This window comes from Cupressus sempervirens, chromosome 1, assembly GCF_028749045.1.
Source record: "Cupressus sempervirens isolate cs-2001-9-10 chromosome 1, ASM2874904v1, whole genome shotgun sequence".
NCBI lineage: Eukaryota > Viridiplantae > Streptophyta > Pinopsida > Cupressales > Cupressaceae > Cupressus > Cupressus sempervirens.
The window spans coordinates 466938365-466962088 of record NC_143118.1 but is presented as its reverse complement, the minus strand read 5'-3'; the positions used below and the strand labels follow the sequence as shown (position 1 = coordinate 466962088).

Below are 23724 nucleotides of genomic sequence, written 5' to 3'. Positions count from 1 at the left end.
TCTAAAACTAATATGAAACATGCAAATATAAAACTAATTTGAAACATGCACTTTTAAAATATGTAAATGAAAAGTATTATAAAATATATAAATCAAATAGGTTTTAAATACAAATCTAAATCTAAATCAAACATGTAAGAGACTAAACTATTAAATGCAAACCTAAATAGTTATGAACATAATTCTAAATCTAAATGAAATTAATTAAAATTGAAATCTAAATCAAAGTAGAATATTATAACTAATTTTGAATTTCAATTTACATCTACATCTAAATCTAAATCAAAATGTAAATAAAAAATAGAAATCTCACCTACAAAAATGTTACTCCAAAACTTCAATCTACTCCTATTCAAAAACTCCAATCTAATCCTCTAATAACCTCCACCTCTTCCTTCCTGCAAAAACATAAAATGAAAATGAAATGAGGAGCCTTGGTTTTATAACTTCTGAGAGGCTCCTCATATCCTCCAACAGACATCTCTTCACATTCCACGAATTTGTTTCAAATTTCCCCACTCCCCAAAAAAAATAAGCATGAGTGTGCATGCAAAATTATATTTAACAAAAAAAATCATATTGAAATTATTTCGCCCCTAGTTTTTCGAGCCCTATTTTTTGGTCCCTATTTTTTCGGGTCCTACTTTTTCGAGCCCTACTTTTTTGGGCCCTATTATTTCGGGCCTATTATTTTGGCCTCCATTTGGCTTCCTATTATTTCGGCCATCTATTATTTTAGAAATTCTTTTTTAATATTTAATTTGGAAGTTTGTAACCGCTCCCAATTTTTTTTATTGACAAAAAATCTTTTTTGACATATTCTTGTACTAAGTATTTGTGCTGTGATTGTATAGAACGCCTCTCGACATAAATATAAATTTTTATATATAATTTTTTTAAATAAAAAAATTGAAATCATTACTCAACATTTTTTACATTAATTTTTAGTTCAAGAAAGAAAAACCAACAAAAATTATACACCAACCTATCATTAATTTCATTCGATCTAGTTTTTGTCTCCATTCCTTCCTTTCGATTACTCAAATTGGGATGAAATATATGCCGATTTAATTTGGTGAACGGCCAAATTAAAACGCGTGCGAGCTGTTGTCAAGAATGTGGCTATGAACTATTTAGTTGAAATTTGCTCCCTTGCCCCATGCCAAAATGCTTTCTCCTTGCAATCTCTCTCACTTCGATTATGTTAGCCCGCTCGAAACTGAAAGTGAAATCCACGACGCTTCTTGATTTCATAGAGCACTGGCCCACAAATATATGACAAACCCATCTTCATTTTCTCAATTCTTGCAGCTGACTACTAGTTGATCCGAGACAGGTTGTTTAAAGCAAATAAAGAGCGAGCTCGCTTTTTCAGAGGTGTTGCTTCAAATGTATGTAGAGAGTGAATGCCGCGTAGACAATCAGGGAAAGCTCACTGCAATAGGTGAGCAATAGGTCAGTTAAATCTCACTCAACAAAATATTGGATTACTCGAGTAATTTCTAAAGTAATTCTTGGGCCGCTGAGTATTCGAGGTAATGGTCTAGAAATTGGAGTACTCGTTGCGTTCGAGGAGGACACATATTGCTGAATTCTGGTAATGAACGAAGCATATTTGCACAGTTCAACTAATCTTTGTTATCAAACTCGTTTGAGTATTGTGGGTTTCGCTGACTATTTATCTTTTGAAATATCATTTTTCATTAAATAGGTGGGTACTTTGAGAAGGGAATTATATACCTTGATGGGTACAAGTGATTGGTCTTACTAGGTTGGACAATTGGAGCAAATGGGTCGAAGTGATTGGTCATATTAGATCAAACAGGTTTTGATATTTTTCTGCTTTAACTGGAGCGAGCTCCTGCGATTTATTAAATGGTACTTAGCTAGATCAAGAAGCTACTACGCTAAAAGAGGATTGTTTAATGTGGTCTTGTATTAGCCGAGGAATGTTCGATCAAGCCGTAGTGGGTCTTTGAATGCTGAAAATAGCACTAAGCGAGATTCACGAGTATGTGTTTTTTGGCGATGCTATTGTGACGAGCTTAGTTGAATATTTTTCCAGGGGCAAATTTAGGCCTGCGATATCAGTGAAAAATTAATCTAGTTTTAGTGATGGGTCTTAATCCTGCTGACCTCAGAGGGGATGGCTATGATTCGATCATGATGAGAGAAACACCGTTGGAAGACAACGACGCTGCTGCCCAAGAGTTAGGATCCTCTGCTTGGAGGGGCGATGGATCTCTTGCTAGAGGAAGCGGGTATCCCGTAAAGCGGTTTCATCACACAGAAAACCAGAAATCTGATTCAAACGGGTTACATTCAGACAGTAATAGCATGCAGTTTGGGTGGAGGAGCAAATCTCCTTTGTTCAAAAGTAAAGGAGAAAAAGGTGATAGTGGTTGCTTTAATTTGAAACGAAGATCGTTGGTTTTAAGCATATTGATATCCATTGTTGCCGCATGTTTTCTCATAGAGACGATGCTACAGAACTCCATGTCCGTTCTTTTTAGGCGTACAGAATTCTTTCCAGGTCTTACAGGGGAAGTTCTTGGTAAATTTGGAGAGAGAAGGCCGTTAGCTGAACAGTTATTGTTTGGGGCAAATGTTAGATTTGTTTCATCTAAGCTTGAAGAACGGTTCATGAGCCATAGAAGCATTGATGAATTGCGGGAGCAAATGAGAAATCCCAACCGTCCTCCACAACTAGCAATAGTAAGTATGCTTGCTTTTTATCTTTGCATGTTTTACGTTTGGGAAATAAATGAGCAGTTTTAATGGCAAAGATGTAAGTTTCACCTCTATTCTAACGAGTCCCACCTTCACTGCAACTAGCAAAATCGGGTAGAAGCTTAACATTTCAATGTGTCATAGTCTTGAGGTGATTGAAAATATTTGTTGCAAGTCTAGTTTGGCAGAATTCAAGATGTACAAAGTTGACAAAAAACGTCATTATTGATAAACTTTATCAGGTTAATTTTTGGACTTTCATTCCGAGTATGATTAGAATCTAGCTTGACAGATTTTATAAAGAATTATCATAAGAGAAATAGAATCCTGTATTTTAGTTTTTGAAAGGATTTAATAGTCTGCCCAAAATAGTTGTCACGGTGAATGAACAGACAGTTATATATATGGGACTCGCAGATTCCTTTAGAAAAGCAGTATAGCTTGTTATACAGAATTATATGTTGTAGTAAATAAACTTAACAGGGTAGCTATAAAGTAATTCATTATCTGCCTTTGTTTAATGTGCAAAGCATGTTGGAAAATGAGTTATGCATAGAACATCCAACGAAATGGTCTGTTTATTGCTTACAGAAAATGACATTGATGTTTCATGTAAGTAGTTTCTTCTTGTGAGCACGGATTGGTTTCTGCAATAATCTAGTAACATATGTTGCCAGAGATTTAACTTGTATTGTATTGAGACAAGTTTTTCGTTATGTCTAATATTATAAACAAGAGTCTAATGATTAGGATGATAAATTAAAAGTAGAATATTGGCAAATTCTTTTCAGACCTAGGGTTATGTTATCCATCAGTTGGCATGCTTGCTAAATTGACAGATCAGGGATGATGCACAACTCCGAGGACTCCCATAAACCTCCTAGACAAGACTCCCCTAAGGTTAGGTACATTGTCATCCACTGCTAATGACTTTTGTGTAAGATTTACACATGTTTCCACTTCCATGATATGCTCCCCCAAGTTTCTAGGATGGGAACAATAGGGCATAGTGGGACATGTTTGTAGTATGAGGTTTTATTTGGCCATTTTCAAAGAGAGGGAGGGGACAACTATTAAAATACAGGGAAATTTAAAAGAACTATAAAGAAATTTCAATTATTCATATCATAAAATTGACTAAGCATTCATCGTAGACATCATAAAAGCTTAATGCTTAAAATCAGACATGAATTGAGATTTCACATGATAATTTAACACAATTTGAATGCTTTTAATGCCAATGTGTATATACTATATAGGAATTTAAACAAAATGTCCAACAGCTGCAAGTTTCAACCTATCTAACATGGGTACTGGGGGACGTCAGGATGGGTTTCTGGGACGGGGAAATAGGGGCTTCAATTTGAGGATGGCAGGGGGATGGTGGTGGGAAATAGGGACTTCATTTTGAACATTGAATATCAAATTTACCAATTACTATAAAAAATTCCAATTATCCGCAAATAGAAGATTCTGATATATATTATATCAGAATATCATAAAGATGATTAAACTAAGTAGTATGATATCAAATCAAGTACAAAATCTAGTGTAAGGGGGAGGCCTCTAATCATCCCCCAAGGGAAACTCCTCATCGTGGGAACTACTGGAATTCTCATGGTGAAGATCTGCCAAAGGAACACTAACCGGCTCTACATCTCTAGCTGCTGCAGTCTCAGTCCTGACTGGGGATGAGGGGGAGGCGGTGCATGCATAAATCCTCGAGACGGTCTTCCCCAGATGTCCTGGGGACATCTGCCTGTCTCCTCATCTCGGCGGCAACTTGGTGTCAGGAAGGAAGTGGGGGGACATGTCCCCGTCCCGAGGATGTCCTTGACCCAGGGATGGGTGGGTTGGGGGGGGCATGTCCCCGTGTTACACCAGTCTCAACTATAAAAAGATGAAATCATCAAGAATATATAGCTATCCCTAATCAGCAGATGCATTTGCTAGGTTTATATCAAAATTGGAGCTCAAGTCTGGGTCACTACCACTATGAGGGGCTGCCTGAGCAATGGATCATCAGTCAATCCCTCTTTTGTCTCCTGATCAATTTATATAGCATCTTTGGGGTCAACATCCCAATGAAGCTTAGAGTTTGGAAATATTGAGGGTGCTGTTGATTCTATAGCGGCATGCCACTATGTATGGCCACCAACTTCTTTGATTGTCTAGTGGTAGGACTGTTCCTTTTAATTGGCTTTATGATATTATATGTGGAATAATTCCTCTCAGCGGTATAGAAACTAGCAACCTATGCAAGAAGGTGAGTGGTAAGTATTCTCAACTTTTGTGCATCCTTGCGATGCCACATCCACCATTCGGTAGGGTAATTTTGACCTAATGTAGCTGATGCAAGAGGGATTATAATTGACTAATATTGAAAACTGATTTCCATACTATTATAATAACAACAAATTACATAAAACTCACATCAATTTACAAATTACAATAAACTTAAATCTATATACTCAGAATCTCCATTCTCTGTCTTCTTCTGAGATTATCCTCTGTAAATGAACTCTTTTAACCAGTGGATTTGATTATCACAAGACTATTATATTGTAAAATGCTTTACCTTCACAAACACTCCGATAATTCCCCCAATTTTCCTCTTTATTAAACTGTTCATATGAAATCTCTGTCCTCATTTTGTCATTGTGAGCTTCCCCTGTTCTTTTTCTTTGTACTAGCTTTCTGTCCTCCATCTCTATTTTATCGCATAGCTGCTTCAAATGCAGCCCACAGTCTTTCGTTGACCTAATTGGAATTGTGGAAGACTATGACCTAATTGGAATTGCGCTGCGAGTGCATATGGAGCATACCAGAGGACTTTCTGTTAGAAGCAGGATTCGTCAACTGAGTGCAAATCATTCCTTGGGCGTGTTTTAGGCTTTTCCTTGGACTTTCTTCTCTTTCAACATTCCTCGACATATATGAAAATGCGCTTTGGGTATGTAGAGGACCTTAACTATAGAACATGAGTTTTTTGGGTGCGTTTGTGGGCCTTTGACAGAGATTTATTGTTTGGGCGAAATTCCTCTATGCTTCTGGACTGTCACCTGAGTTATTTCTGCTAACAGATTATAGACATTCTCAGTCTGTCCTGTTAGGCTTTGTATTAGATTTTAGATTTCTCAAGCATTCCTGTGTATCATCTGTTCCCATGGATATACGTGGCCTTGTAATGAAGACAAGGATGAGTTCAGAAAGTTTGCACAAATTTCCTTTCCAATGAAGAATCAGTGGTTTGGGGTGGAAATTTATGATTGTAATGGATTTTCCATGCATGAGCAGAATTTCTTTGAGAGATTGAGACTTCCTATAGCATTTATGGATTATACACCTTTGCGTGCAAATGTTCCCTGGTGTTTGAGGTTGTTCTTTAATGAAGGCGCTATCACAATCTTCAACATTTCTTACTATTTGACATCTCCCAACTCCTGTAAAATCTGCTCTCATAAGGACAAGTCCTTGATGGAGTACTTTCAGTAATGAAGGAAATTTTGAGCCCTTGGTTGTTGAGCTAGGTAGGAGAGATTTTTTCTTGAACAAATTTGCTTTCACATGCGGAATTTGGGACGCAAAATAATATTTGCAGAATTTATTGCACATGATCACAATTTTTTGGCCACAATAGCCAATGCTTATGAGTGTCTCCTACCTGCATTGTTGTATTTTTTTAGTTCTTCAATTTCCTAGCATACACTGAAGTTTCCAACCATAGCTACCAAACTCAGACTCAGGTCAGACTTGGCACGGCTGACTTGACTTGTGACTTGGCTTGGACTCTGTTATGACTTGGCTATGGCTTGGCAAAATAAAAAAATGCTTGAAATTTGGAGATTTAAACGATTTTAAACTTGTTTCATGCACATTTATTGAATATAACTCAAAAACACTATAACATCATCAAATAGAAGCTAGCATACATAAACAAGAAATATAAATGATAATTCCATAACATACGTAAAATGTAAATTGTAGCTGAAGTAAATAGAAAACATGGATCATATGACATAAATATATAGAATTATAAATGTTGTCAAATCATAAATGTATGTAAGATCTGTAAAACCAATGACATCAAATTATAAAGATATGTAAGATCCATGATGATGAAACTTATGTGTAACTGTAAAGTGTAAAGTGTAAGGATATTCCACACAGTCTACAATCTACAGGATTAAAACATTGGCATGCTGTTTAGTTTTAATCAGTCTGCAGAAGACTTGTTTCTTCATACAATCTACTCACATGAAAATCCAGAGATTACATCTTGTCAGACATACTTCAATCATGTTAATCTGATCTTTACAAAAGTTTCTCTGTCACAATCATCAAATTTCAAACAACAAATACAAACAAATGGCAATCTGAAAAATAAACCTTTCTTCTACAAGAATACAATCATCAGATTAATTAATTACAAATCCTTTCTGTGCTGCATTTGGTTTATTAGAAAAGTTCTACTCATAAAATCCATTCATAGAACATTAAAACTTCTTCAAATAGCCAATTTATGCCCTCGAGTAATGGCGACTTTAGGTGATGTAATGTCCCCGTTTTTGGCAGTTCTATGCAGTTGATGGAGTTAGCTCATCATAGTGACCCTCGTGAGCTGACAGGGTAGTTTGGGGGTCCCAGCTGTAGATTTACTATTTTTAGTAGGTCTATTTTTTGGCAATTGCTATTTTTGGCAGAGCAGTGGGTGGCTTCGGTAGTTGGTCGTCACCTGCAGTAAACATGGTTATTAATTTAATGAACTCTTATTTATTTATTTATTATTAAGTTACATTATTATAATAATGTTTTATATTATTATAATAATGATTTAAAGAGATATTTCTAAAAAGCAAGTTGGAAAGTTTCTAGAGTTGAGTTCTTTTGGGAAAGTTCCACGTTTTTTGAAGTGGAATTTTATGGAAACTTTTGCCAACAAAAAGCTTATAAATGAGAGCTCTTTTCATTGGGAAAAAGCACTCTTCAATATTTATTTGCTTTTGTTGCCTTTGTGGCTTTCTTGAGTTCTGATTATCTGTGCCCTTGCTGAAGTATAAGGGTTTGATTTTGATCATCTTCCACTGCTGAAGTATAGTGGTTTGATTTGAGGGTTTGAATTTAGAAATTCCTCTTACTGTATCTACTGTGGTTGAAAGGCACTCGTTTTATGAGGAATTTGGAATCAGAGTTCTGTATCGAATCTACTGCTGAGGTATAGTAGGTTATTACTAGCCTTGCTAAATCTGAATTTTAGTGTCTTCCTTCTATATTTGCTGTGACTAGGAAGACTTTGCTAGTGATTGAGAAATTAATTACAATTGTTCCTGCAAACTGTGGAGTTCGAACTTGCAATTTGTAGTGTTCAGAATTGGGGTTTGGTATGGATATAGGGTGACTGATTTAAATGGAAATTCTGGAGCGAATTTTTCTTGCATTTTGAGTGATTCTGTGATTGCAGCGAGCGCCTAAGTTCTCTTATTGTTAGGCATTTATCATTTCTGTTCTGAGGGAAAAATAAATCTGCAATTGAGGCACTAGATTTCCAGCTCTGGCATCACAGTTAACTGGGGTTCCGGGTGGCATTCCAAGCCCTATCAGGTGACTGAAAATTATTACAGTTGGGTAATTATTACAGATTAATTTCAGGGCCTTTCTTGACGTAACATTCAGCCTTGCTATGGAACTGGAAACAGGTTAGGCATCCGTAATTAATGTCCCCGTTTGACTGTTGGAGATACTGGTTTCTACAACGCCATGTTTGATTGAATGGTGGAATCCTGTGTTCAGTCCAGAGCATGGTCTTATGCTGCAAATTGGGAAACTGTTTGTCATCAATCAGGTTTCTTCAACAATTGTTTGCAAATTTTTCTATCATTGCAGTATAAGTTGGTGGCTAATAAATTGCAAATCTCTTAAACACATTGCAGTAGTAATTTGTGAAAATCTTCAAATTGCAATATATTCAGTGTGGCATTGAACTGTGGTTATCTTCAGTATCTCATTTGCTTCATCACTAAATTGGAGTTGCATTCTGTTGATTTGCAAATACAAATTAGGAGTTGAAATAAGTGGAGAAAATAAATTTGTGAGAACTCGATTCTAGAATAATTTGAAATCTATTAATTAGACTAATTAGTTGGAGCAGTCATTCGCACATATCAGTATTGTGCTTAATTTCTTGAAGAATTCATAAGTTCAATAGTGTGAGCCAGTAGGGTTCATTACAATCATCAAATACAAACAAATGGCAATCTGAAAAATAAACCTTTCTTTTACAAGAGTAGAATCATCAGATTAATTAGTTACAAATCCTTTCTATGCAGTGTTTGGTTTGTCAGAAAAGTTCCACTCATAAAATCCATTCACAGAACATTAAAACTTCTTCAAATAGCCAATTTATTCCCCCGAGTAATGGCGATTTTAGGTGATTTATGGTGAGTTGCTGAGGTGGGCAATTTTTTACCAAATATTGGCTGGCTAACTCGCCAAGTTAGCATTACTCAGCAGCCTTGAATCAAATCGCCGAATCGCCAGAATCGCGGTGATTCTGGGATCTCTGCTTCCAACTGATCAAATCACCTTTACCTGTATTCATTATAGGGTGCTATCCTAATCATATTTCCTCAACATCTTCATGAATCATATCCAACAATAAATTCAACTAATTCCTTTACAGATTTTAAGAAACATTCAAATCTATCAACTGTTCATCATTGACTGTCTCAACTGTTAACCGGTTTGATTATTGTCTTCATAACTTACTCAAATCTTTACATAACTGGATGCTATCATAGACTTAGCATCTAACCCATCACTTAACATTTTTGTACGATAGCAACAGTTGAACCATTGCATAACTTACTCTTTTATCTAATGAATAGGTGGTAACAAGCCAAAACACTTAATCAAATAGCTTGACATCAGTGACAACAATATAACTGATTTGTCATCAAATCATCTTCCCATCTGTACTATATCATCATTAACATTATACCAACAGTTTCCATCACCCAATCAGCAGCATTAATCAGTTATGCCAACACCTGATTTACATCCTTTTTACCTTATATCAAAGTCCGATCATTTAGATCAAATCTCAACTAATCTTACACAACCTCATTCAAACCAAATCGTACAATCCAAAATAAATCATATTTCATCTGATCTAAAAGACTAAACAAAATTATCTCCAAAGACAAGACTTTCATGTACAGATTGGTCTTCATCATCATCAACATAATATTCGTGAAGGAAGTCTTCATCATCATCATCAGTATAATACTCGTGAAGGAAATCATTCTTTGAACGAGCCTAGCTGATTGTTCCTTATTGTGATAATACTAGCACAATAATAATAGTGCTAGAGGAAATCACTATGATACAACTAATCCAATATGATAGAGTAAACTGTCTTCTAATCAAGGAATAAACGAAGGTACTAAAATACATAATGGGCTTGTGCTTATATAGAACAGGGTTATGTTGAAAACGTGATAACTGACTAAGGTTCACCACACACAATAGATGGGGCTTACTAAAGCTAGATACGTAATAGGTGGAGCTAACTAGTGATAGGAGCATAAGTCAACTAAGACTAGAAAAGTGGCAATCAGGTCCAACGAAATAAGCATGCAACTGATTGATGCTATCTAGAGAAGTGGCAATCAAGTGCATAAGATATGTTCATGTGACGCATTCACACAAACAACTGATTGAGCTTATCGTAACTGGGTGCATATAAAGCAATATGGTAATAAGCTAAATGCAAAAACAAATAATGCCTCAACTGTAATACTCATTGTTATTGCACTGCAAATGATCCAACTTTTATGTCTTTGAAGTGAATAGATATATACGGTCTTTTTTCCTTATCGTTTCTCTGGCCTTTTTGATCTTTTGTAGTCTCCTTAAAGGGTGCCCTCTGTTCTGTCTTATTTGGATTTTTTAATATATTTTTACTAGGCCAATGTGGGTACACTTTTTCTATCATTATCCTGTTTATGTGATCTCTTGTTTGACTTAGTGCTCAATGTGATACAACTCTCCTTGTTTATATAGTATTTGATTATGAGCTTAAAAGAGGAAAAGGCCTACTCAATTTAATTTATGCTTTTCAAATATTCGAAATTGCGGCTTTATAACGAATATGTCCTTTTGCAGCATAAATTAGAATCAAAGTTGATGTTCTTGCCAATTTGGCATTGATATATTTTTCATACCTTTTCAATAGTTGGCTAATTATCATTGACATTTGTTTTCCTTTCGTTAGGAGAGAAATTTTTGAATGTTTTCCTCTTATGATGTGTATCTGTTGTACTCACACTTAAAGCTCACTTCATTTTCAGGTTTTTCCAAATCTCAAAAATGAACCTTCATCTCTCATGTTAATAACTATTACAAAAGCTCTTCAGGTGCTGGGATATCATCTCCAGGTGTGTAATTTTGTTTTATGACATTGCTGCAGTGGCAATTGGACCAGGCGTGTGATGCACACTGTTTTTGTAATACGGGTGATCAAGTGAACATTGTATTTATAGATATAAGTAGAATTACCTTAAGAAATTAATCAACAGAGTTTTGATTTGACAAGTGAAAGCTTTACAATGTTTGCAATAATGGTTTCCACTACCTATTCTTTATGAGTATAAGATAAAAACCAGTGAAAATTCTCAACTCAGCGAAGGCCATGTCATTAAGCTAAATCTAACCTTAATGCCAGTTTCATAGTTCTATTGTTATTCTAAAAGTAGCATGCTTATAAAAAATTGAGAAATGTTGCTAAAACTGCTGTGTTTGAATTTTTTGTGAATGATTGCAAGGAGAGACATATTAGTTCTCAACCAAAAAAATCTTTGCATCTTTTGTTGAAGTTAAGATTATCAGAAGAATGAGGATTATTAGTTGTAGAATGATATGGATAGAATCAAAGATGATTGAATTATACGTTTTTCATCTTTGAACAGGTTTACGCATTTGAAGAAGGGCCTTTGCATTCGGTTTGGGAAGAAATGGGTTGTCATGTCAACCTTCTAGATATTAATTCCACGAAGGGTTTTACTGTTGATTGGTCAAAGTGAGCTTCTTGCTAACTTTTTCTGTAGTCATTTTATCTATAAAATTCAGTATGATAGATGTATCACATACACTTGTAGATGCTTGTTTGGACTTGGAGTAACTAACTGCCATGATATTGTCATATGTTCTCATATAATTTTATCTCATGGAGTATTTTCTAATCAGTTATTGTATTTTATTTTTCTTGGAAAACTCCATATTTTTTCCTACTATTTGGAAGTATAGGAATCTGCCAACCCTTTTGTAGCACTTGTTGAGCAATTAGTTATCAATCATGGCACAAGATAGTGATTAATCATTATATGTTATTTGATATTTGTGTCCTAGTCAATGACTTAGAATTTGATTGCATCTAAATACCTTATCAATGTGCAAACCAGCCTACGGGTATGGGGTTGGCAGTGTTATACTGCCTAATTTTCACTATGTGTGTGTATATATACATAATAATTACAGAAACATTAGTTGATAGTAATAAATTTTTTATGAGAAAGCATGTACTAATGCAAAATTCAATTTTGTTCAAAATTCCAATTCTAACTTTATAGCAAGTTCTTTCTCCTCATTTTTTTTTAATCTCCTCTGTTACATATGCAATTTCAATAGCAGCACAACCATTTCCTTCCTACTTCTATGTTTTTTTCATATCGATGGATGGTAAACTAGGCATTTGTTTGCATTACAAGGTGACAGATATAAATAGACACTTTGATTCTTAAAACAGATTCTTGTTATCTTGTTTTTTGGCTCGAGTCTAAATAAGTGAGAAAGCATACAACCATTCCAGTGGGTTTTATCACAGATACAAGTGTGTTTGAGGAAAGGCTATACTATATTTGTTAACATTAATGGTTTCTTAGGGTCTAGAGACTATAGAGTATTAGAGACAGATTCATCATTTGTGTAGTATGAACCAATTTCAATGGTGCCGCAACCATTTTCTTTCTACTTCTACGTATACATGATCTACATCGATGGTAAAGCATGGTTTTGTTTGCACCACAGGCTGATGAATATAAATAAACACTTTGATTGTTAGATTAATGGCGCCCATTATCTTTTTTTTCCTCAAGGATGAATAACTAAGGAAATGCCAACCATTTTTTTTGTTAGATGAGTACTTCTGAACTTTTGTTAATACCGACAGTTCTTAATGGTTCATGAATTCATCATACATGTCCTCTACACCTATAGTTGCATCCTCAAGTTACCCTATTCTCCTTCGTTTATATAAAGCATAGTTGGTAGGAAACTCCACTATACAATTGTGTATTCAACTTTCGACTTTCTTTCTTCTGTATCCAGTCCTTTTCTTCCATTTTTGTGTTGAGAGTTTTGAGCATTTCAACCTTCCATATTTATTTAAACTGAGCAGAACTAATACATTCCCTGAATTGCCACCCATCTAGGAGTAGGATCCATGTGTATATTGTTTGGCTGGTAAATGGGGAGAGAAGCTTTTTTCTACTGAAGTGGCATAAGATTCAAAGGGCATAAAAGTGCTTGGTGCAAGTTTGTTTTGTTGATAATTTCTCAAGTAAATGCGGGTACACTTTTTGAAGAAAAAAATTGATGGCAAGGAATGTCTTTTACAAGTCAAAGCGTTGGTTGAAAATCAGAAAAGTGAAGTTTAAGACCTTGAGGTCTGATAATGGATGTTAGTTTCCTTCTAAGCGATTTTGGTACTGTTGTGAGGGGGTAGGCATTCAAAGAGAGTTCGATGCATCTTACATGCTTTAACAAATGGGGTTGTTAGGAGAATCCCAACCATCATGAAAATGAATCCATGCATGATTCACAAAACGATGTGATGTGTTGCATAGATATTCAATTGAAGCAGTGAATGTGGCAGAATACCTCCTAAAAATAAGTGTGTCATGCCTTGTAGGGTGTCACATGTAGAACCATGACATAAGTTGGTCCTTGTTTTTGGTTCTTGATAAGCAAAATATTAAATGAAGGTCTAAGAGCTTAAGATATTTCTTTGCTGAGTGCAGTGAGCAATCTATGAACTCAGTAATATTTCTACTAACAATCACATAGTTAGTTGTGATGTTGATGTTAAAGAAATAAACTCTTTCATTGATTGTAACTTACAATTTGCAATTGAACAGTTTGGAACTAGTTTTGTAGCACTCTCCTTGAAAGATGAATGTTCCAAATATGTTTTTACTTGTCATATTCTTGAGTGTAATTTTTAAGAATAATAATGTAGTGTTTTGAATTATCATTTTTAGTGGGTTTAGTTTTAGTTTATTTCTTGTTGTGTAAGTAGTTAATGATTGTTTGATTTAGAAGCATCATCTTGTACTTATCTAAGGAGACTTCGTCTCCCTTGTTTTATATTAAAATATTAAATATCAAACTATCGAGTTTTATAATATGGTATCAAAGTAGGTTGACGAGATTCTTTAAGATTTGGCAAATTCTTTAAAAAAAATAGTGCCTCTATTCCTAGAATTTTTTCCAAAAGAATTTTAATTGTTTTTTTAATGAAAAAGGGCTCTGATAGGGTGTCTTTTACTATTTCACTTTGATGGAGGTTTCTTTGCATCATTTTCTTCCTATAGACACATTTTTCATCCCTTTTTTTTTTCCTCTTGCTCGTGGGCATTTTGCATTCACTAAAGCCCACATTTCATGCATGTGAAAATTCTCAACATCTTGTTTTCCATCGACTTGTCTGTGTGTCAACTCACATGACTAAATAACTCAAAATGGCGTTTTTGAAGCTCACATTGTTTATGGGCGCATTCTGTTGTTTATGGACATGCGTGTGCCATTTTTTTGTGGCATTTGTTGTGAACTACTTTCAACTTAGGGGAGCTTAGCTCAATTCCCATTTTTTGGCATTTTCAATTTATCTCTTGCAATTGGAACACTGTTGTTTGGTGTTTTTTTAGGATTTCAAAAAATCTATGGGTTCTTAGTTTTTTTGGCAGTTAGGATTTGTGGAAACAATTTGGGTTGGAAAGGGTTTTTAAAATTTTCCCCATAAAATAAAATGTATTTGGTGCGTTTTTTATAATTTTGCTTGAAAAGTTATATTTTGGGTTTATGATTTTGTCCCATATTTTTTTTTGATTAGTAATAAAGTAATTCTATTCATATTGAAAAGTTCAAATACATCATTAAAGCTCCATCATGGGAATTTTGAGTAAAGACATTCCCATTCCTATTCCCAACTAGCAACCTCCACCCGCCAAGAGCTAGCTTAAAAAGATCACAAGTCATAAAATGTGATCAAAACATTACAAAAATCACAAAAGCTGCCACACAACCCGAAGCATTGATCTCTGGTTCACTTGAACTAGTTAGTGGCATCATTATGGGAGAAATTGGGAATGACATTGGAAGATGCCCCCGTCGAGCGACTGCTGCTAGCTCCACCTCCACCACGAGCACTAGCATCTCGCCTGTAGCCCTAGGAGTTGCTTTGCGGTCAAGAAGTAAAGAGACGTCAACTCTCGACACAAACTCCCCCAAAGTAATACCACCTACCACAACCAACTTCTCCGCCTGCTACTCCACTGTCACGTCATCACAAGTTACACCTAGAACCTCTCCCAAGCCAACACCTTCAATAGCATTCCAATGCTCAACCCGCCTTGCTTGTTTTGGAGGAATTTGTCTATAGACTAGTGGCCTCCCTTCCTCATCCACAATGCAATTGATTTGATGGGTGTTGATTTCGATTTTCTCAGATGCACCATATGGCCACCAATCATAGCAATGTTCAATCTCAATGGTCCATAGGAACAAATCCAATTTGTACCATCCCCAATGGGCCAACGACATGTGCACCTCTGGTGGGGTGTTGGATGACCAAGGCAAAAGGGTTTGCAACTCCCCAGGGCCACTGCCAATCAGTCTTCACAGATGACCCTCCATGTGAAGCCTAATCCCCAATTCAACCCTGTTGACAATGTTCACCAAACCCACTGCCCAGTATGGTTCAATGCATGCTCAAGCCACACTTAGAGCCTTCGGCTTGAAATGTGCGACCATTAAGGAAATTGCCAAGAACAGTGAAGAGATATTGAGATTCAATCCTAGCCTCTAGTCAAAATCCTAATACTCCCTGAAAATCAATTTCATGGCTTCCCAAAAAGGCTCATCGTCATATTTGAACACATTTCGAAGTCATATTACCGAGCCTTCAAAAGCTGGAATTTGACCTGTTGTGCTTAGTGAAAAGTTGTCCTCCATGTTCAAACGCGCCCACTTGTGCAATCCTTCAGCAGAAAAAGTTGCAAATAAGCAAGAGCGCCTAGCTTAAAAGGCTGCTTTCGAAGTCTCTAGAGAGGAGAGTAATCCTAGGTAGATTGTGTTAGAATTTTTGGAGATTTCTTCTAGGTAGATTGTATTAGAATTTTTTCCATCAACATTTTGGTCCACACTCCATGATCCATTACATTAGGATGATACAAGAGAGCATAAGGAACAAAACATGAACTTCTTAGTTTTCCACAAAAAATAATGTCAATATTTTATTGTTTTTTCTCAAAAAAATGATGCTTTGTAAATTTCAATTTTAGGGTTTGGCAATCTTTTCCAATCGTTTCCACAAAAATCGTGGTTTCTTGTAGTTTATTTTGGGTCGCACTTGGAGTTCCTTGGGCAAACATCTGCAAATGATTTTTTTATGGTTTTTGACAAAATTGGGTTTGGAGGCTTTGCCATTTTTTCTTCAAAATTGTTATTTTAGGTTTTTGTTGGTTTCAACAATTGGTCTTGGAGGAATAGCTTTTTATCCAAAATCAGGTTGGAGTCATTTCCAGAAGTTCTGCAGATTTAGGGTCTCACCAACAGGCTCATGTTGCTTAGTCTATTGAAGAGATGGGAGCAGCCTCCTATGTACGATGACCATTGAAGAAGGGTATTAGAATAATAACGTAATGTTTCTAATGGTCATCTTTAGTAGGTTTAGTATGTTAGCTAGTTTCCTTTTCTATATTCAGTTAGTGATTGTTTTGTTTAGAAACATTGTCTTGTGCATTTATATTTAAGGAGAATTTGTCTCATTGTTTAATATTGAAATATCAAACTATATAGTTTCATAACATGTTTACCCTTGGTTGAGGTCTCTCTTGCAATATTGGTATTTCAAAGTTGAAGACTTGACTTCAATCCCGATTCCAAATGTGGCTGCTTTGCCTCAAGTCTCAAATCGCTTAACAATGATGATCAAAGTGGCATATTTTATTGTTTAGGATGCGTAGGAAGGTAACCTTCTTTTACTTGACTTTGGTGTGCAAGGGAACAAATTGTTGGTTTGGACTAGTCTGTTCATTTTGCATCTCTGTTCTCTCATTTGACCTTTTTAAGGTGCTTTGAACCATAATCATGTGATAGTGAATGCTAAACTTGAACAGGAGGCTGCCATTTAGGTTAAATATGATGTCTTAATGAAAAATTGTACCTAAGACTGTCCAAATTGCCTTTAAGTAAATAGTCCCCTGGGATGCAAATTGGTGTATAAGATCAATGTAATGTTGACGGTACTTCAGCCAAGTATGAAGTTCATCTTATTTTCAATCAAGATAGTTTAGAACAGATTATAATAGAAAATTGCCACATATGGCTTCAAAGTCTGAGCAACAAGATAACCAGCATAGATAAGAATAACAACAGTTACAAAATGTGGGACTGAGGAGAAGCTAGTATAGTTATGTCATACTAGCTTTGTCACCATCAGATCACTGTATATGTATATTCCTGCTTGCTGATTACAAAAAATTGCAGCTTACAAAACAATAGTCATCGTGCCAAATAAGAGCAACAGAGATTAATCCCATGCATCCTGGGTTTGGGGTACTGAGTAACAGAAGCACTAGAATCATTATAAAAATTATGAGGGGAATCTGCCATGCATCCATGGAAACAGCTCTTTGAACATCAGGAGTCTCGGTAAGCTGAGTAACATCACCTTCATTACCACTGTGGTCTCTAGTCAGCAACTCGTTCAATTCAGCCTGTTCACTAGGGCTCAAAAAACTCTGATATGATTCAATATATTGGGCAGCTCAAACACCCTCTTTGAAAATCTGCAATGAACCTGCTCATACCAACATCACGAATCTACTTTTGGGGATCTCTAGCTCCAAAGAAACCCATTTCATTATTGAAAAATGGATGAGTTTAAGATTAAACTGAATATGCTGCTTTCTCTCCATTTGAAACACTTCTCTATTTCTATCATTCCAAAGCATCCAAAGGACTTTACATGACAGAGCAGACCAGAATCTATTCAGTTTAAAATCAAAGGACTCTACATATCCTGCTAAAGTTTCACTCCATGAAAGACCAGGTTTCACATTCCATCTAATAGGCAGACCAAAAAAGATAGACCAAACTTTCTTAGCATACAGACAGTCAAAAAAAAGGTTCTCAAAGTCTGAGACTCATTACACAAACTACACACAACTGTCTCAAGACCCATAGAAGACAGGTTATTTCCAACAACAAGTTTCTTGAGGAGGAGCCATTTTAAACAACCTTTCTTAGGTTCAGAAGGTGTGTGCCAACAATAATGGAAGAAAAAGTGCCAATCTAAGAAAGGGCATTCAAATCCCCGACTCCGAGTAACCTAAGAGAAAATAGAGGCATCATTCTTAAGCATGCTGTAAACCTGTTTCGTAGACAATTCCATCAAAAAGGTACCATCATTCCACTTACATTGTTGAAGAAAATTAGATGTAATCATTCTTTTACCAACCATTAATCCATTGAGTGCTTTAGAGATAAGAGTAAATGTTTTCTTTTGGGATGGAAGAATGTTGTATTTGCCTGCAATTTCTTCCCAAGTGCCAAACCTACCATTAATCAAAATATCTCCAGTCAAAATTATATCTTTCAAATTCCATGTCTTAGCTGAACAACTTTGGGTTAAAGCTAAGGGCTTGCCATTTAAGTAAAGCCCCCACCAAATTGACCAGTCAACAACACAATGTCTTGGCTAGCCTCCCATTGTTGCAAGAGAGGAGATAAGCCCTCTAACCTGAGATGATGCTTCCCAGAAAGTAGAGAAAATACAAGAACCAAACAACTTCATTGTGAAATCTCCCATAACAATATCACACATAGGAATATCCTTCCATGTTTTCCCTTTCCTAATAACAGGTCAGGCAATGTTGTTTTTGATAAGGATTTTCCATGGTTCATCTCCCCACAAAGCTCTATAAATTCACTTAGAAGCAAGAGCAACCCCATGGGCTTTGATATTTCTAAGGCCAGGTCCCCCATACTTCCTATATCTGCTGCATCAATCCCAACTAACAGTGTCTTTTGCTATTGTCCAGCCAATCAGATCAAAGAAAATCCCTAAGAGTTTTCTCTAACATGTTGATTTGATAATTAGGAAATAACCAAGTGGAAGCAAAGTAGATGTGGTGAGATGACAATACCTTCTGAACAACTTGGACCCTCCTGTTTAAGTAAAGGGATTGAGTCTGCCACTTTAAGTGCTTAGAGTTAATCTTATCAAAAACCCATTTCCACACATCATCAATGTTAGGCTCAATTGGAAATAGGATTCCCAAAAGCCTCACAAGCCAATCTGGAGCAACATCAGACCAACCTAGAACAGTGGATTTATGGGGGGGGCACCTTGGCACCAGAAGCTGAGCAAAATAATTGCAGTCTGGAAAGGGCATTATTAAAATTGGCATCAGAAAGTTGGAGGTATCACTGTAACTTGGGTATTGATAAGGTCGTCATTATTTGGGAGAGAAATTCGCTTAACAGGAGGGCCAATGCTATCAGCTCGGAGAATATAGTGCAGAGCATCAACAACAATGAAAAAAAGAGAGAGGGCTATAGGGCATCCCTGTCTAATGGATCTTTGTAGGAAAATGGGATCAGTAAGATCACGATTGACATCAATTGCTGTATAGATGAATCATGAAAGAGAATCAAAATCCATTTGCAAAAGTATTCTGAGAACCCAAAGGCTTGAAGCATACCAATGATAAAAGGCCATTCCACTCTATCATATGCCTTCTCAAAATCTAACAGCACCATGGCAACATTTTGAGCATCAAATTTGGCCCAATGCATTGCCTCCCAACTAGTGATTAGATTTTCTAATATATATGTCTTGAATAAAACCAGTTTGAGTAACTGAAATGAACTTATTAAGCAGGCGAACTAATCTCCTAGCTAAAACTTTAGCTAAGATTTTGTATGACATGTTCAACAATGTAATAGATCGCCAGTTTTTGACATGTGACTTGTCACCACCTTTGGGAAGCAACTTTTTCAGCCCTCTATTAATGTTTACTCCCAAAGACCCCGTTTCAAAAACATCGTTATACACTTCCAACAACTCACTTCCAATCCTTATAATTTTCATTTTGTAAAACTCTACAGGGAGATCATCAAGCCCACGAGATTTCCCATTGGGTAAAGAGTTGATAGCATCATGAATCTCAATTGAGGAAGTATGTTTATCTAGTGCATCAATCTCTGTAGGTGACAATTTCTTTGGTATGATTTTAAGACACTTGTGCAGGTCATCTTGGTTACTCTTATCATGCTTGGAGGAAGAAGAGAGCACTAGAAAACTTAAAGAATGCTTCTTTGATTGCAGTAGGATCATTAAATGTACCTGAATCACACTGGATATGCTCTAGTTCTCTTTTATTCTTAGCCCTTATAATATTGGAAAACTATTTAGAGCCAATATCTCTTTCATGTATCCATCTCATTCTAGCTCTAATTTTTTTGCCCCTGAATTTTATATCTCTGAAAAGTTCCAAGTTGGTGCTTCACATTAACTAGTTTTTGTTCAATCTTGGTACCAGCCCCCCTCATTTTAATCTCTTTTTCTAGCATATTAAATTCAGATTGCAAGTACGTCGATTCCATATTTCTGTCCATAACAAGTTTTTTGCTAATAATCTGAAACATTTGTTGCCAAGTATTTGATAACACATTCCACGTTTCTCTTGGTTGAAGGTGAGGATTGCAAAGTTTAGCTAGGCTAGTGACCATCCTAATAGCATCTCTATTGTCTTCATCTTCAAGCAGAGAAATATTTAACTTAAAAGAGCGACATTTTTCATTTGGTCTCACAGGAGAATTTAATGCGGACTCTAGCATCACAGAATCTGAAATGGGAGAATGATGAGAGGTAGAGGTAGGCATGAGAATGACAGGACTAAATAGAGTTGCAATAGAATCTATCCAACTTGCAGTAAACTCTACGATGACCACTTTGATTGATGCACCATGTAAACCATATATCAGAATACTGTGATTTATTGTTAACAAGAGGGTCCGACAGGCTGAATCTCCTAATAAATCTTTGCCAAAAAAGGATTCATTTCCTTTACAACATTGTTTTAGATCACCTTGTTTGTCATGATTATTTTCCACCACATTGAAATCACTAACAAATGGCCAATGTGCAAGTGCTAGCTGTTTTTCTATAGTCATTTGCAGCATAAATGTTGCATATGCCTAAAATGTCATTAGTAAATCTTAACAGAGACCCACAAAGCCCTGTGACATGGGGAGCTACCATGATCAAGAATATTGTCCTTCCATCTTGGTCCAATAAGAATGACAACACCTCCCTTGCCTTTCTCATGATTTGAGTGGTAGCCCACATACTGATCCCAAAGGAATTTGAGGATAGAAAAGGCTTGTAAGCCCACCACCTTAATCTCTTGCAAACAAACAAAATGTTTATCTGTCAAATTATTACACCATTTTTGACTCGGTATTTCTTATCGGCCATCTCCAATCCCCGAACATTCCAACTATGTATGTTTGTCATCATAGGTTACTTAGATGAAGGTTTTTGGTTCTCGTATAGCCTATTAAAACATTCTGGAATTTCACTGCTTTTGGGTTTAACAACATTAATTGAGATATTTTTATCCATAGCCTTACTTTTTTCTGGCAACCACTTCTATAAATTGATCTGAATCATCAACAACCATAGCCTCAGGTGAAGGGGACTTATCTTTCTCCATAAAAAATTTTACTTTTAAGTTTAGAATCCTTCTCTTTGATGCCAACCAAGGCGATTTGTTGAGCTTTTAATCTAGGGGGACAATTCTCAGAGCATGAAATAAGATGACTTGATGGATGACCCGTGTTCGAAGAGGTAGGGAGGGTAATAGTAGGGGCAGAAGGTGGCAAGGAACATGGAGTACCACAATCTTCTTCAATTAGGGGATTAGCAAGGGAGGACAAAGAACTAAGGCCAAGGGATTGCCCAAGGACACTTTGAGGGATAGAATTGTGAGGACAATTTTGAACAGTATTAGCCAAACCAGAACAACTCAAAATAGGGTTAGAATTGACTTGCAAATTGGCACCCATGACATCATTTTTAACCTTAGATTGAGAAATATCAAAATTTACATTTTGGGTTTTCTTCAACAAGGACAATCCTTCTTATTATGCCCATTACGTTTGCATTGAAAACAAGAACCCAAGTTTCCCAATAGAGATAATTCTCATGAAAAAATTTCATCATCAAAACTTAACTGAATAACATCAGGGAAATCAAATCTCTGGAGAGAGAGCAATTAAAACCCTTGCATTTAAACGCATGAGGGCAACCCTAGATGCTTCCACCCGCAAAATAGAACCCAGGGGTTTTAATAAATGTGAAACAAACAACCAAAATTTTGCTTGCAAATTTTTAATTTCTACCCAATTAGGTGAAAATCTTGCAATGACGTGTTCAATGCTACCTTTGGGAGACCATGGAAAAGTACAAAACAAGGAATGACCCACACTCTAGTAATTCTTTTTTAAAAACTCTTTCCTGCATTTTGTGGGTTTGTAAGAAAACAACTAACATGCTCTTTTGTAACATTCTATAGAAACTAAAATGTATTTCAAATTTCTTACCCCGCACGTTTGCCAACCAATCATCAAAAAACTTACGTGAAGGTAAAGAATCCTTATCCATGCAAACAAAAAACACAACAGTTTGCTTCAATCTTGCCTACTCTGCCCTAATGGCCTTTACCATGTCTTGGTTAGGCGAAAGGGGCAAGGTTTTCAAACCTAGAGAAGAAGACTTACCATCATGTCCTCTGGGGTCTCAAATGGTGACATCTAGATCTTCGGCTCATCCACATCTAGTGGCTGTGGCCCTTCCCATTCCTCCACTCCCGCCGATAGTGGGTGCCCTAAATTTTTTTCCATCAAATCCTGTAGATGAAAGACACATTGACATGGAAAATTCAAAAGCAATTGATTTATATAAAGGTCTCCCTTGTTCTAGAATACCAGACCAATATTTCCTTTATCCACTTTATTATTCTTAGACTTTGTTTTATCATCATTCGGCTCTTCCTCTGGCATGATAATTTCAACGTCCCTTGTAGTGTCATGTTTATTTCTTTCTGCCATGCCCTAGGATCACATGAGTGACCTAGAGCGGGGGAAATGGAAGCCCAACTCAAACAAACACAAATTGCAATAAGTAAAAGCAGATAACCAAATCAAACAAAAGGAAGCCCACAATTAAGACACAAGACTCAACAAACACAACCAAGGACAACACAATGGACCAAAAGGACACAAGGTTGCCACACATCCCTCGCACAAACCGCGAGGAAGGAAAAACATCAACCTACTTAGAGTTTGTGCAAGTTGCAAAGCTCCTCTTGTCTGAAGTTCATCTTAGTGCAAAAGTCTATTTACGGCAATAGTCGATCAATAATGAGAAGGTTTTGCTTGAATGAAGATTGTCACATTTCATTTGCTTCTCTCCATACTAGCCTAGCTTGGTTAGAAGGCTTATCAAATAGATGTGAATAATGCTTTCTTGAATGCAAGTTTGGTGAAGGAGGTATATATGGTGCACCTTGAAGGATTTTAGGTACTTTGAAGTGGTTATTTTCGTTTTCAGATTGTATGTCTTTGTATAGGTGTAAGTAGGGTAGGGTC

General features: G+C 36.2%; 1 protein-coding gene across 3 annotated transcripts in view; it reads left to right on the top strand.

The window, feature by feature from the left end:
- The first annotated feature begins 1081 nt into the window (after positions 1-1081).
- Positions 1082-23724, top strand: part of LOC149578319 (UDP-Glycosyltransferase superfamily protein) — a 114617-nt gene continuing 91974 nt past the window's right edge. Inside the window, exons 1-4 of one of the 3 annotated variants that reach the window (XM_089828240.1) lie at positions 1082-1597; positions 1712-2715; positions 11079-11165; positions 11697-11806. In XM_089828240.1, the coding sequence (XP_089684366.1) occupies positions 2116-2715; positions 11079-11165; positions 11697-11806 (797 nt within the window). In that variant the 5' untranslated portion in view covers positions 1082-1597; positions 1712-2115. Of the gene's footprint in view, positions 2716-11078; positions 11166-11696; positions 11807-23724 lie in introns of all 3 variants that reach the window. The other 2 variants (XM_089828243.1, XM_089828238.1) reach the window with 2 other exon arrangements.